This window comes from Rhea pennata, chromosome 13 (genome assembly GCF_028389875.1).
Source record: "Rhea pennata isolate bPtePen1 chromosome 13, bPtePen1.pri, whole genome shotgun sequence".
In the NCBI taxonomy this organism is placed as follows: domain Eukaryota; kingdom Metazoa; phylum Chordata; class Aves; order Rheiformes; family Rheidae; genus Rhea; species Rhea pennata.
This window is the reverse complement of record NC_084675.1, coordinates 4883389-4898438: the sequence shown is the minus strand read 5'-3', so window position 1 is coordinate 4898438 and position 15050 is coordinate 4883389. Positions and strand designations below refer to the sequence as shown.

At 36.4% G+C, this 15050-nt stretch overlaps 1 protein-coding gene across 2 annotated transcripts in view; it reads left to right on the top strand.

The window, feature by feature from the left end:
* Positions 1-7849, top strand: part of NFATC3 (nuclear factor of activated T cells 3) — a 74356-nt gene extending 66507 nt beyond the window's left edge. For both annotated transcript variants that reach the window (XM_062586166.1, XM_062586165.1), the window contains one exon: positions 4327-7849. In XM_062586166.1, coding sequence (XP_062442150.1) covers positions 4327-4451 — 125 coding nt within the window. In that variant the 3' untranslated portion in view covers positions 4452-7849. The remainder of the gene's footprint in view (positions 1-4326) is intronic.
* Positions 7850-15050: the final 7201 nt, after the last annotated feature.

Below are 15050 nucleotides of genomic sequence, written 5' to 3'. Positions count from 1 at the left end.
ATATGACATTTTATCTAGCTATATTTCAAGATAGTGTACCCCCTGTCCCCACCGTAGTTGAAAATAGGAAAGTTGAGATAAAGCTTTCTTCTGCAAGGATAGCAAACAATTTTCTTTTGTTATATAAAGTATCGCTAGTGTTGTCTGCGCTCTGTCCTTTCTCAAGCCTGTTGAAGTAGACTTCCTCTCCCAATGTGGTCATCTAAGAACTTAGATTTTGTTAAGCAACATTCATGAAAAAGACTTAAGTCATGAACATAAACACAGATTGAGTTTTAATCACAGACTACTGCGTATTCGATGGTAATAATGACCCTGTGTGGAGGAAGGTAATGTGTCATATATTCAAATACTAGCCTTACTACCTTTAGATTTCTAATTCAGTCTTTAAGCTAATAATATTTACACCATCAGAAAGGAATGCAAAAGGGAAAACATCATATGATTCTACCTTCAATCCTGTACATTTCAATGAAAGATTTTACTTTTTTTATTGACTATTATTTATATTTTAAATTTAATTCTTCATCAGTTCATACCATCCCACTGTCAGAAAAGTTAATTATACTGCTGGTAAACACAGGACATCCTTTATATAAAGCCAAATGCTTCCTAACTTAGACATATCCAGACATCTCATCATTTGCTGCCTTAAAGCTGTGTTGTGCATCTCTTCAGCAAGCTATTCCAAAGGACTTCCAGGCTACCTAATTTTGGTAAATATGCAATATGGCTTCTTAACAATGTTCTTCAGGCTCTAAAGACCAGCTTTCACTAGAAAAGCTACTTTCTTGGCTTAAGAGCCCACTGCTACAGCTGGTAGCCTGCATGCTGGGTCTGTACACTCCCCTGTGTGCCCCTTCAGGCATTCCACTGCTTGGAAATGTGTTGGGCATAGCCAGACAGGCAGCAAGCTGATAATCTTCCTTCGCCCATGACCACATGGCTCCCAATACAGCCCCTGCTCAGTTGTCTCAAATCTGGCAGCCAGCCTACTGCACTACAGAAGGTGAGAGCATGTCTTTGATCTCAGCTACTAGATTCTGTGCTTTCTTTGAAGCAGTCTACTATTATCTGCGTTTTTTTTTTTTAAAAAAAAACACATATAAGTCAGTGTACAGTCTTCTATATTTCACAGGCTTCCCCTTGTATATTTTTTGTTTACAGATTTAGAGAGTTGCAGTGTGAAATGACATTCTTGGAAAGCACAGAGTAAGATGTGCTAGGCAGGAGGCTATGGGCTATGAAAAAGTGAAAACACACTTTGGCCAGAAACAAATGGCAGAAGGATTCAGAATCGCATGGTTGTTAGACATAATTCCAATTGAGACACTGCTTATAATAACAAAAAAAAAAAGGAGGTGGGAGGCACCTGAATACTGATTCAGTTTAAAATTTAGCAATCCTAGCAAAACCACTAGTGCAACTACAACTCTTCCACTAGAATTTTCTGTTGCAAAGAAGGAGAGAAGAGGATGAACTACTGATACTGCATTCCAATTAGAAATTGTAGATGTTTCTAACGTAAATCAATATAAACTATGTAAATCTGTGTTGTCCATGGACAAAAAGCATCCCCTTCTCCCTGCCCCCACCCCAACAAAAAAAATCCCTTACAGCAAGATGTAAGGCATGACAGTGCTATTACGCTGAGGTATAAAACTTTTTTCTGTAGACAAGTAGAAAATTATTAAGAGAACAAATGAGTTACACGCACTAACCTCCACGTAATGAATTATCTAGTGCTTTGGCAAAAAAATACCACATGAGCAGCTAATTGTATTCATAATATAAATGTGTTTAAGGAAAATTTAATGCCACATGGCTACAGTGCTGTTCAGTAAGTAAACACCTTTTGCCTGTGGGACTATCGAATGGTATAACAGTGTAGATTGGTGTGTTTTGATGTTCCCCCCCCATCCCCCACCCCCCCAAAAAAAACCCTACGTTATTTTACACACACACACACACACACGTAAATAAACAAACAAAATTATCAAAGAAAGTGACAGTCTAATAATTTTAAAGTATAAAAGGGATTTAGTCGTGATTTTATTGCACTACTCAATTCTAGTAGTACTGAACAGCTGCAATATTTGATTTTCACAAAACAACTGTTCAGCAATATACAATAGGTTCTAGTTAGTAGAGTCCTGTAGTTAGAGCAAGTTAATGAGTATCCTGAGAGAATCTGGAGTGTGCTATTTACACAGCAACATCTAAATTCAATAAAAAAGCATCTTGTTTTGTAACAGTTGCTTACTTATGTACTATGTTGATAAATAAAAATATCTTATAAAGGTCCTACCTACAGTAACAATTTTCAGCGGTATAGTACCAGTTAAATTCATTGAATGAAACAGGTTTTTTGACGCCTAATAATGTGTAGTCTTGTAATGTTCCCAGGAATTGCTTTGTACATAACTAGCCTGAACTATTTTATCCTTTGGGCTGCCATAACGTGTATTTCTAACAAACAGATCTGTCCTTATATTCATGCAAGAGAATACTATTGCCATTGGCTGACTCTTAGATTAATACTTCCTCCACATTTAAATATGGTTATGTGACATAGATGATTTTAAAACTTTCCTAAATAAACTACAAAAAATTAAAGACAGAACCTCTTTTCAGAGTAGGCTTTTGTATATAAAGTATATGTAGGCATATGTGTATTGAGAAAGAAAATACATGATGTTCTTAGTTTAATCACAATGAATTTGTGTTGTAAAGTGTCGCTAATAATTAGCAGAATCATTAAGCAGCTACTTTATGTAGAAACCTGATACAAAACTCTTTGGTGGTGTTTTATTCAAATATAAAAGGTGATACACAGGCTACTGTTACATATACTACAAAACATTCATGACATGAAAGAAAATACACTAATGTCCACTTATGATGCCACTGCTGCAACAAAAGGCAGTCTTCAGATCATTGAGTACTTTATAAACATAAAGCACAATTTACCCTCCCAGTATGTTGATTTTGTTAGGATACAGCACGCTCTTATTTTGTCCTAATCTTAACCTTGGAAGGAAGCTAAATCCTCCTAGGGGAAAATCAAGGAAGCATTAACAAGGGTGGTGAAGGATACAACCATTATTCTGTAAAGTGAACAACAAAGTTACCCAATGGAGCATAAAGGAGCAAAAGCCTAGTTTCAAAATCTGTTAAGCCTTTCAGTAGAAGTAGCTTACTAGGAAAACAAACTTCTCTTACTAGGAAAGGCCTCATTCATAAAAGAATTTTATTATAAGTCAATTTATAAAAGGCTCAACAAATCTGTGTTAGAGGGTTTCTTTTATTATTATAATTTGCATATTGAAGTGTTTTACGATTAAGAGATTCAATATCTATTGCCACTTTGTGGAAAACAGTTACCATAATTGTTTCCTCTAAGTATTACATGATACTGTGTATTTTTCTTAGTGTCTTATATTTATCTGAATTTTTTCCATGCTTAATGTGATATTTTTCTTCTCTGCTCAGAATATTACAGATTCATTTCTCTCAGTTAAGCGTACCTTTGCCCCCTTTTTAAAATGGGCATTCACATCAGTGCATTTAAAATTATTCCTGTCATCTCCCAAATTAAATGATACTTGCACTTTTGTCTAGGCTTTAGAGTAAAACTTTCCACCTGATAGCTTTTGCACTAATTTCTTGTATTTATAGTGGTGTCCCTCACTTGCAAATAGTGAAGGTTGACTATAGTCCACTGAATTCATCACACACTCATGGATTTGACTTGCATATTTGTCAGTCTCAATGCTTTGTGATAGAAAAAGTTGTCTGATAAAGCTAAGAAAGTTGCTGCAGTTTCAAAAATGCAAGTTTTCAGAAGACTGGCTAGTTCAATAGATATGTAGTACTAGAGACATTGTATTAACTCGAATCCAAGTTTTGAGGAAGATCTGTAAGTAGTTTGATATGGCCAAGATTCCCACAAGAGAGTTGCCTGTTGTTCCTGTTATACTCTTAAGCAGAAAGAAGTCCATGGGGAAATCTGAACTTGAACTGAACTTGCCTATGCTGTGCCATTTAGTTACCTGATTTTCATGAATATACATTTAGTTGCTTGCTTTAAATGTTTTGGGGACCCTCCAGTATGGATTATGGTAAGTACATAGTGCATTACTAAGAGAAGCTAGAACATTTTTTTCTTGCATAACTGTTACTGAAATTAATTTTCTTTTTCATCCTCTGCTTAACTGCATTAAGGCTTAGCACCAAAATACTTTTTTAGAAGGGGCATATTGATGAGTGCTGCATTTTGGAAAGCATAAAAACAGAGCTTTTTTTTTTTTTTGCTTTTTTTTTTAGTGAATGAGATCATAGGAAGAGATATGTCACAGATCTCAGTGTCACATGGAACAACAGTGGCCAGCCAATCTCCACGTACATGCCCTGGATCGCTGGAGACGGGAACATCTGATGGAATCCAGTAACAGATAAGCTTACAACTAAGCATCCATGAAAGCTTCACAATTTCTCTGAATATTACTTTGTCCTCTTCCTCTTTAGACTTATTGTGCTTCCAACTCTGTGGCCTTTATGAACTGGAACAGTGGATCCTTGCATAGCCCTTTTAGTGGGTTACATTTTTGATGTAGAGACAGATAATGATAGTTCCTCAGATGCTGTAAAATGACTTCTTAAAATGGACACACAGAATCTACACCAGATATTTTAACTGTTCAAAAGTTACAAACAAGCTTTGCTTTTTTGCATTTAAATAGAATACTTTTATATTGTAAGTGCTTCAAATGTGTGAAGATGTTTAGTTTGCTCTTATAATATGCACAGTACTGAACGTGGAGAAAGATTTAATACACATCTTCAGTGTGCTGCTTTCCCTTAGAGATAGTATAGGTATAACCGATTTGTAACAACTTTTGGTCATTTTGGAAAGCCTTTAAGCTTATATTGTTTAAAATTTTTTAAATAAGATCTTCCAGAGGCAAATCGTACCTGTCATCTGAAGCCAATGCCATGGAAGTCATTGTGTATACAATACTTTAGTGTTTTCTCTCTTAGATTCATAGGAAGCAAAGCCAAATGTAGATCTGCACTTGTTTATAAACTGAAAATGTTACTTGATAGGCTGCAAAAAGACCATTCCATCATGGAAGTGTTGGGATAGAAATGACATTCCAAAATTTAACTTTTATAACTTTGTGGATAATCTTCCTGTACTCTATTAGCACAGGCTCCTTCTTAAAATAGCTTTTCTTAGAAAGTTACATTTGTAATCAAATTTGAGAACTAGGATTTTAGAGTGAAGAACTGCAACATCAAAGCCATGATAGATAGGGGAAAAAAAATATATATTTGCTGAGGATCTGAGTGTTCCTGTTATCACTACAGAATACTGTTTTGAAATTACCAATTCAGTGGCATTCAAATTTTCCATGCAATAAATCATTTGGTCACATCTGTATCTTTTATGTGCTATATGCCTCAACCATGCCACTTTGAAGTCCTAAGATGACGACAATTACAGTTCCTTAAGTTTAAACTGTTCATAAGCTTTAGTCTGATAAAACATAATTTACTGTGAATTAGTGATTAAGTAGTGTAATTTGCCCACATTGAATTGTAAACGCATGCAGCAGAAGTTACCAAAGAAATGCACAGGATTCATGGCAGTGATACACTTTGTGCTGTGTTCAAAGGATGCATTTCCCTTACCCATCTAATCTGATAATCTGATGTTTACATAGTTATCAAAAAAATGTCAGGCCTCTATGATTAGAAACCTAGGAGAGGATCTGAAACTGCCCATTTAGGCCAGAAACACTCCACCACCACCACCCTAATGCCCCCTTGTCCTCCAAAGAAATTGTAGTTTACAAAGCTGTCTGATATGGTTCATACAGGGTACAACAATACTCAATCTCACTTTCAAAATAGGATGAATCTCAAATATTTAAGAATTCTTTTTAGCCCCTCATTTGGGCAAGTCATGATGTTTTAATGAAAATATAGAGCCAACACATTCAAAATTATCAAAAATATAGAAAAAGTAGTTGCATAAAAATTAGCTCAGACAATTGTGGGCATTTTAATGGCTGAACACATGTAGAAGATGCGCCTCTGTTCTACAGACTCTTAAAATTACAGTAGAGCATCTTAAAGTGGACTCTATTAATAAAAACACCTGTAAGAGTAAATATAGATTTCTAATAATGCATTTTGGCAGACAACCAGGGGTAAGCTTTACATTGAGCCTCTTGCAGACAAATCATTACACCTAAACTTAAGTCAGAGTCCAAGCAATACCATTAAGGTAGCTACAACTACACTTCTGTAATAGTTGAATCATTGACTTTTCAAAAGGCCATAGGTAAATTTAGAACTTTCTATGAATTACTTCCTTTTAAGAGTGCAACCTAAGAATACTATCTAGGCAGTTCATAGTCATTTCAAACAACTTAATGCTAGGCCACTATGTATGTGCCGGGAATCTAAGCATCCTTTTTGTGAATGTATTGTTCAATGGTGCAAAATCTTTAAATTTGAAAGGAAAAAAAAATGGCAGGGCTGTAACCTGAAGAAGTGTGTTATTGTAACTGTCCCTCAGTGATGGTGCTTTACTCTGTCCTCTCCTCATTTACATTAATGATCCTAGAAAAGGGTTGACATGTTCAGAAATACATCTACTTATGTTTTTAAACACTTTTTAAAAAAAGCAAAACAAAAAAAAGCAAAAAACACTGTAAGATATGTAATTGTTTTCAGACTGTGTGCTGGTGGCAAGGTATGTCCCAGTTTTCATTCATGTACCAGGTCTTTTGCATTAACCATTGTTTATAGGAGAATTCTAACTTCAAAGCTTTTCATACTGTATGGGATTTATGCTCCTTTATCCTACTGGTACAGACTTCTCCTTGCAAGTTCTCCAAGTAAGTAGCTGGAATTCATACTGTACCTAAAATATAGGAGTCCAAACAATCCAGAGTTGCTATGCACTAAATTTTCTGATGCCTTTAAATACCTTGATGCCTGTAGACATAGAGATGCTTTCCTATTTAAAAGTGAAATTAAAAAAATATAGCTTTGGATACTAAAGCAGTTTTCTATTTGCCTTGTAAAAGCTTCAGTACAAGGGTCTTAATTTTATTTTAGCTTGTGTGATAATGTAGGTGAAAGACTGTTAATCTTGTATAATTTTAGTGGTATAAAAAGCACACAATCTATTGGACTATGCAAATTTCATGAAACAGAACCCTGCAACTGTTAATATTTTGTTGGCATCCACTTTCTTGCCCTTAAGTCCTTTCTCCTCCCTGACCCCTCTTCCAGAACTTGCTACTAATTTAGATTATTACCTGAAGGAAAGCCTTAAGGATGAGGAAGCTTCTCTATAAGGCGGGTCAAAGATCAATGTTAAAACAAAAATTAAGGGGTAGTATAGTAATCCATGGAGCAAAAAAGTTTTAATTTCTGAAATTATTGTAAACTAGCAATCTGAATTTCTGTAGTAAAGCTTTCATATGTTATCAGTGGAACTGCCATCTTTTTTAAACCAAAGAATGAAAAGAACATGACCGTTTTGTTCTGATGCAAACAAAGCTTTGAAAGTCTATTTTTGATACTCAAAATGGATGTCATTCCTTGAGGTTTGGAAATCATTCAAATTGAAGTTTTATATTTAAAAATATAGGACAATAAAGATTAAGTTCTAGATGTTTACAGAGCCTTGTATTGTAATTTCATGTACATTTTGTATTTTAAACTTTTTTTGTAAGTTATGATTGCAGTGCTACTTGCAGAAATAAAGGGAAGAACTTGCATCTTTAGGCTCTTAAAATCATAGTGTTGAAATAAATAAAAAGAATGGAAATTTGTTGTCATTTATTGAACGTACAGCTCCAAATGCAGAGTGGGAAGAAACTATTTATGATGTAGTGGTCAACAGCTGTGCTGAGGTATGACATAACGTTATGAAGTGACACTTAAGATTCTCCTGAGCAATGCTTTTGAACCAATATTGTAAGAGATGGGGGCTCAACTGTGAGCCAGCAACAGTGAGCCTATACATATTTAATGAGTGATCCGCTGTGCTGACAGAGAGTATCAGTCTGCCCAATTACTGGTGATTTTCCATTTGCAAATGAGATTGCTTCCATGGAACTATCAAAAGATTATTTAAAGAATTACTATTATTACACAGAGCAGCAATATAAACAGTAATCTTTATTCTTGAAAGGGTATAATCATGGGCATAATGCACTTAAACTACTTCAGAAATAGATGTAGAATTCCTACAACCAAAATCCAGATTGCTTACTAAAGCTTGGCTAATCAAACAGCATTGAGGGACATACCCTAAGGAACAGCATTATGGATTCAGACCTTAAAATCTAAATACCATCTAGGTGATACTAGTGACACTGGCAATATTTTTATCTATCTGTCTCTTGTTGGTAGAAAACTAATCAAACTAACTGTTAAATCTCTAGGTGTATTAAGCAGTACAAGTGCTCCAAATTTTAAGTTTAGGTGAGAGCTCTGGCAATGCTGCAACTGCTCAACAGAGGGAAGGGGCACAGATCACAACTGTCTTCTACTCACATTGCGCAGTCAGACCATGGGCCAGTTTAGGATTAGTGTTTTATTCAGAACATATGTCCTGACAAGATTACCTTCACCAATGGTTTCCAGCTATAAATATAACAGAAAGGGGCAGCTACAGTGCCAGTAATTGAATGCAAAGTAATTATAGCTGAGGTTTTACTAAATATAGCACTAGGCATCTGAAAGCTAGTTCACATGTCTTCTAGTATAATTAGCAGCTATATAATTAGCATATAACAACACTAGTAATAATCCATGGATTAATTGCATATACTTCATGGTCAATTCAAGTCATCTTTCAGATGCAAATAGGCTGAAGTCTGATGATTGACTAAGATTGAAAGGATAGGACAGATATAGGATATGCACTTAAGGCAAGACAATTCAAAGCTGAGCATGGTTAACGTTGGGCATTTACACTGACAGCCACATCTGTTATACTGCAGAGAGGAGGTAGGGTAGCCTTTTTATTCCAGGCATTGTAAAAATACCACTTGTAACTTTTAAAACACCGTTTTGTAATTTCAGGTAAATAGAGAGGAGGAATGTCCTGTTAAAGTCAATCCCTTTAGCAGAGTATTTCGAAGTTTCTGTTGTTCTAGGCCCCAACCCAAGAGGGAGTGTTGGAAGAAACCAAGGCCTCTCAATTCTCCTATTTGTAGCTAGTGACTTCTTAAAATGTTCCACAGCAATACTGCTGCTGTGTGAATCCCTCTGCTTCTATCCCTCTCCCTACCTCTCTCCCAGCCTAACTCAAATACTATTGTGTGCTGTGTCTTCAAAACTTTCTCAGTCCTCATCTAATTCATTACAATGGAGTTGTTCTCCACATTTCCCCCCACCTCCCCACCCCATTTTTGCCTTCCTTAGCTTTAATTCAGTAACAGGAATAATATTCAGGAACTAGCCACTGCTGTAGTGATTAAAGTATTAAGCTATGTGAAAGACCATAGAAGAGTCCAATCAAAATACATCATATGGAAGAGGAAAAAAAAAACTTTTATATTTAAATACAGAGATAGTTTTGTGTATAGGCTTGTCTGGTAGCCCTGAACCTTATTCTGCCTAATAAAGAGTGAGGCTTAGCAGTCATTCTCATCATACAAAAAGCAGTGTCATTTATCAAGAATCTCGGGGGGGGGGGGGGGGGGGGGCTACTGTTACCTTTGTTACCAATAATATGCTATATAAAATAAGAGGACAAAAGGAAAAATTAACCAGCCTGTAAGATATGATCGTAAGTGACACAGGAGTAAGGAAAATGGGTACTTGCTTTACAAACACGTGTATGTACCATTAGTTTTGTTTTATAAAAGCCTGCTCTGCTAGCAGAGTCAAGTTTTACACAATTGCCTTGTGGCTAAAGCAAAGTTCTCCCAGCTGCTTCAGCCGATTTTGAGGGTTTTTTTTGTTTTTTTGTTTTTTTTTTAATTCAGTTTACCAGCTTTAAATACTATGTGGAAACTGAAAACAGAAGTGCTCATCTCTTTCCCTGCTGTCATAGTTGTGGCATCTGCTGGTAACAGCTAGAAGACTGTAGTCTGTGCTTGCTCCCGTTACAAAGACTCTTTCCTCTCAAAAAGTCACTCTATAACATTTCTTGTTTGACACCTTTATTCATAAAAGATACCTAGCTAGATGTTGGTGTGTTTGATACATGTTCATCCAAAATTCTTCCTCTCACAAGGACATGCATAGAGTCAGATATACAAGAAAACCTTAATAGCTCACACCTCCAAAAGTCAGAGAAGTCCTTTTAGGCTTCCTGGGCATACCGTACCTATTAGCAAGCTATGTTTGCTTTCTTGCCTTTTTGGCTCTAAGTGTCTCCTGAGGAGCCAGCATAACTGAAGGAAGAACAAATACTGAAAAACAAAATCCCACATAAGTGAACCTAATTCACTATTTTTCTTGCTGACCTCAGTTAGTTTAGTCCTCACCTCTTAATACACTTCAGAGATGATAGTTAAGCTTTCCATACACAAACAGTATGAACATCTCTCAGAAACCATATTGCATACATTGTATGTGTGTATATATATATATGTATGTGTATATATAAAAACTATATATATATATATATATACACACACACACACACACTACAGTGTCTCTCTGCACGCACACACACACCATTGCAATCGTAAGACTCAAGTCTTTAAAAGGAAAATGATAAAGTGATAAAGCCCCGGTGGGCAAATAAGTAAAAACCAACAATCTTAAGAGTCATCATTTGTTCAACAAGACCATGTTTTGATGGAAGCTCATTAGAGTAGACAACCAACCTGATCTGTTAAAAATAGTTTTCACTACAGCTAGTAAACATCTAGATCTTTCTCAAAGCAGTGATTTGAGCCCTGAGGGCCTCAGCACTTGCAGATTCATTTCAAGACAATCTTGCCATTACAGTTTTCTTATTGAAAGTTTTGGCACGATAAAGCAAATCAAAAAGGTAAATATATTGACAATAAACACTTCTTAATTCAGGAGCTATGTTATCCATAAAGATGGAATCAATGAAAGGGATATAAAGCACAGTCTGGAAAAAATCAAAAAGATGTACAGTATGAAAAATTGCTGAAAGATAGACAGACTGATTCCCTAGGTAAGGGAAATGATGCAAAGAAGGAAGAAACTGTCTGAAATGATTTAAACAGCTTACTGATGATACAGACTAGTTCTGATCAGAGAGGTCCTGCCTTCACATCAAGAAGTTTTAGTCCCACAAATAACTCTTCTCTGATGATTATAGTTCAAATTACGACTTATTGACAATAAGCATTAGTACCCCAGAACTGTTTTTTCGATGTTAGTAACTAGACTCTAGTTTTGTTTGCATTTTGTATCAATGCAATTCCATCCTCCCACTCACTACCCTTCCTATCATCTCCAGCCTACAAAAAAAAGCTATTGTCAGCTTTTTCTTTTCTGTAACTTTTGACCAGCACATGGCATACTTTTATTTGAAAAGTGATCGAGTGTGTTGAGTGTGTTAATGCAATATTGGATCAGTAGTACCACCTCAAATAAGCAGGATGGGAAAAGGAGCAATGCTGATGACTTGGAAAGGTCCTTTTAATACAAGCCAGAGAAGACAAGGAAACACCCTGTGGAAAATCCGGTTGGATTGGGAAAGCCATTACTTCTAATAAAGCAAGTAGTTTTAAACAAACAGTAAGCACACTACATCTTAACAACTGCAGCATCTAGTACCAAACATACAAGTTTATAAGCCACACTTCTTAACATACCAGTACTTCTGCAGCCATGGCTGACACTAGCAAGAGTAAAGCTAGCATAGTGCTGGCTTTAACAGCAGATTTCAGGATTTAATCTGGTGCATCCTTTAAGACGTGACATGAAAGCTCAAGGTTGCCTTTCAGAATTAATATAGCTTAGTATAAAAGCCACAATGAATTCTCTGTGCCAAGCTGGCAATAATACTGCAAGAAATACACACAATAGCTGAGTGTTCTCCTATTTCTCTTGCATGCATCATAAATTTGTCCTCACTCCAAAAAAAGGAGCTGTCTGTAAATACCCCATGAACTCCTAGGTTTATCCACAAGCCAAGTCTTTCTTACAATGCAGTGGAAAAGGACAAGACAAATTTCTGAAAGTCATTATGTCACTCTTCAAGGAAAAAAATCAGTATGATATAAGAATAGACTTTTCAGTCTTCTGTCATTTGAATAAATGCTTTAAAACTTACTGCACAGCCCTGCTCCAGAACACTAGTTTCCTATAATTTCATGAGTTATGTTTTAGTTTTAAGGTCTAGCATTTTAAGGAATACATCATAATAAGCATGCAACTATTTATGAATCTGAGATGTAGTTTCAGTTTGTAGATGTGCAGACTTCCAGTTTAACTGACGTTAACTCAGCACATATATAATGTGCTTCATGTCAGTGCATTTAAGTGCACTACCTGCTCATAAACCATTCTTAAATTGCCTGTTACCTGTAACAGCTGCTGTTCAGATCTGTGCTGTGGAATCATCTTTAAGTTCTTGTAGTAACTCTTCATGTCTCTTGTTGCATTAATTGGTGCACTTGACTACTTTGCTGTGTGATGTACACTGTTTGTGCAATTGCCTATTCCCACTACTTCTCCCAGGAAGAAAAACTTGCTTATAAAAATCTTCAAAAGAATGCAAATATGAGAGGTCGAGGATAACATTTGTTCAAGTAACTAGAAATACTTGCTTGTGGCATTTGTCCGGCTGAAGTCACAGTAGCTGGATGAGGAGTGCAAGTCATCAGGCCAATAGGACAAATAAGGCAATGCTGAAACTGAATTAAGTGCTACTATGGGATTATTTTTTTAAGAATCTGGAAAAAGGAACTATGCCAAGAATGTCATCATTGCCATCTGACCTCACCACTCACAGAAGTTATAATCGAAGAGTTACACGAACAGTGAAGGAAACAAGCAATCCAACACTGGCCGAATATTGGGCCGAATGACATCGTGGTTTGGAGACAGAATGAGACACATGCATTTTTTGGCTGTCAGCAGAGTTTCACGGAGAATCTAAAATGCTGACTGACTGAGCCTAAACCCTTTGGAACAAATCCAGCTTCTAAAATGACACTGAATCCACTGTGGTTTCCTTGGCAAGGAAGAGGCACACAACATACGAAAGAAGAGATTTTGGTTACTGAACAGGTCTGTCTCCAGTTGCAGTCTTCTATTACTAAAAAAGGTAACGTGAACTCCTAAATTATAGGGGAAAGCAGAAGAGCCTCTCACAAAGACTTTAGCAATACTTATTCGAAATAGCAGTTAAGCTATTTAAAACAAACCTTAAATAAATAAGAGCTAATCATTATCTCTGGCCAAGTCAGACATGTTCTAATGCTTATTGTTCAGGATTTTTTTTTTTTTTTTTGGGGGGGGGGTTGCCCTACATCCTGGAGACCCGCAGAAGGGCTCTTCCTTTATCATTATGCATCACTTCCCATGTATTCTACTATGCTCAAGATTTTTTTCCCCAAAGTACACAAACTCTTAGCAGTTCAAACAGCATTTGGATTGCTGGAAAAAAAACAGGGTTCTGTGAATGCAACAAAATCCCTTTCAGCTGGAAGGATAATTGATACAGTACAATACGTACAACATTGGGTGACATTGAATATTTAAGTAGTGACTAAGTCTTTCATAAAGAAAGTGATAAGAATTAAATTAAAAAGGCAAATATGCTCCATCTTTCCATTCAGCCTGTGACATAAGGTTTTTAAGCTACATTGCATAAGGGCCTTCTGTGGTGCACAGAAAAGGTGAAAGAAAAGGGACAAACAGAGATCTGCTGCCAGAATCAGAACTTGATATCATATGCATCATGAAAAAAATATATATATATATATATATTTTAAGAGACAGAGGGATGCAGACACATGTGGAGCTCAGCTTGTTGAGCTGTTCTGAAAGTGTTTCTCAAGCTCCCAAACTTGTTTAGAATGAGCGAACACCTTCATGTTTTCTTATGGTACTGCGGGTATTCTACTGAGTAAGATGGATACAATCAAGTACAACAGATTTCTACTCTCAACAGCATACTGACCTTTTAAGGATTAGTTCGTTTTTCAATTAAAGGCAAATCACAGCTTTGGAGGAAAAATCAACTTAGATTAATCAACTTAGAGAGCCCATCTTTACTGTTGCTGTTCTAATTATCTCCAAGAAAATTCAAGGCTATGAAAAAAAGCTCACAAACATTAGACAACTCCTCTTTTCATGGAATTTTCAGGATGCTTCTGGGGAGTGCCTGTTGCCTAGCAAATGAGGAGCGCTCATGAAATATATGCCTAAATCCCACTTACACTTTGTGAGCTTTCTAAAGGCACAGACATCAGACATGAAGTGGTAACTGAATGGTATACCAACTTTAGCTTTCTATGTGCAATTGTGAGGGATGCTTAGGGTCACTTACAGTTCAAATGATTTCTCCCAGTTTGTATATTGAGTCAGTTTATTCTCAGTATGACCCCCACAAACATGAACAGCAGGAACAGAAGATGAAGTCTCACATGCAGAAAGGTCACTGAGGAAAACAGCTTTGACCTGCCTGCACTGAACCAGCGATAATCAGGAGATCCACAACTTCTTCACTGCTTCTCTATACTAAGCTGCAGTAAAGCCGCTGCTACTTATTCTTTTCCTTTTCAGTTCTCTACTTCTGGTAAAATAAAGACTGGACCATCTGATACCTTTTCCTGGATAAAAGGGTAAGAGAAAGCAAAAAGTCAGAGAAAAAAAAAATCACCTTTCCCATTAGACATTAATGGGGTGATAGCTAACCAAATTGCAATGTCTCCAGCTGAAAGCAAAGCCTGAATTTCTAGTGCCACTACTTGTATAGCAGTCACACATGCTTCCCTGTGGGGCTGAGCAGAACAAAGTGGAATAGTTCAGTTAGTAGACTTGCTTTCTAGAAGAGAAAATACTAGGAAGCCTACAAAGAG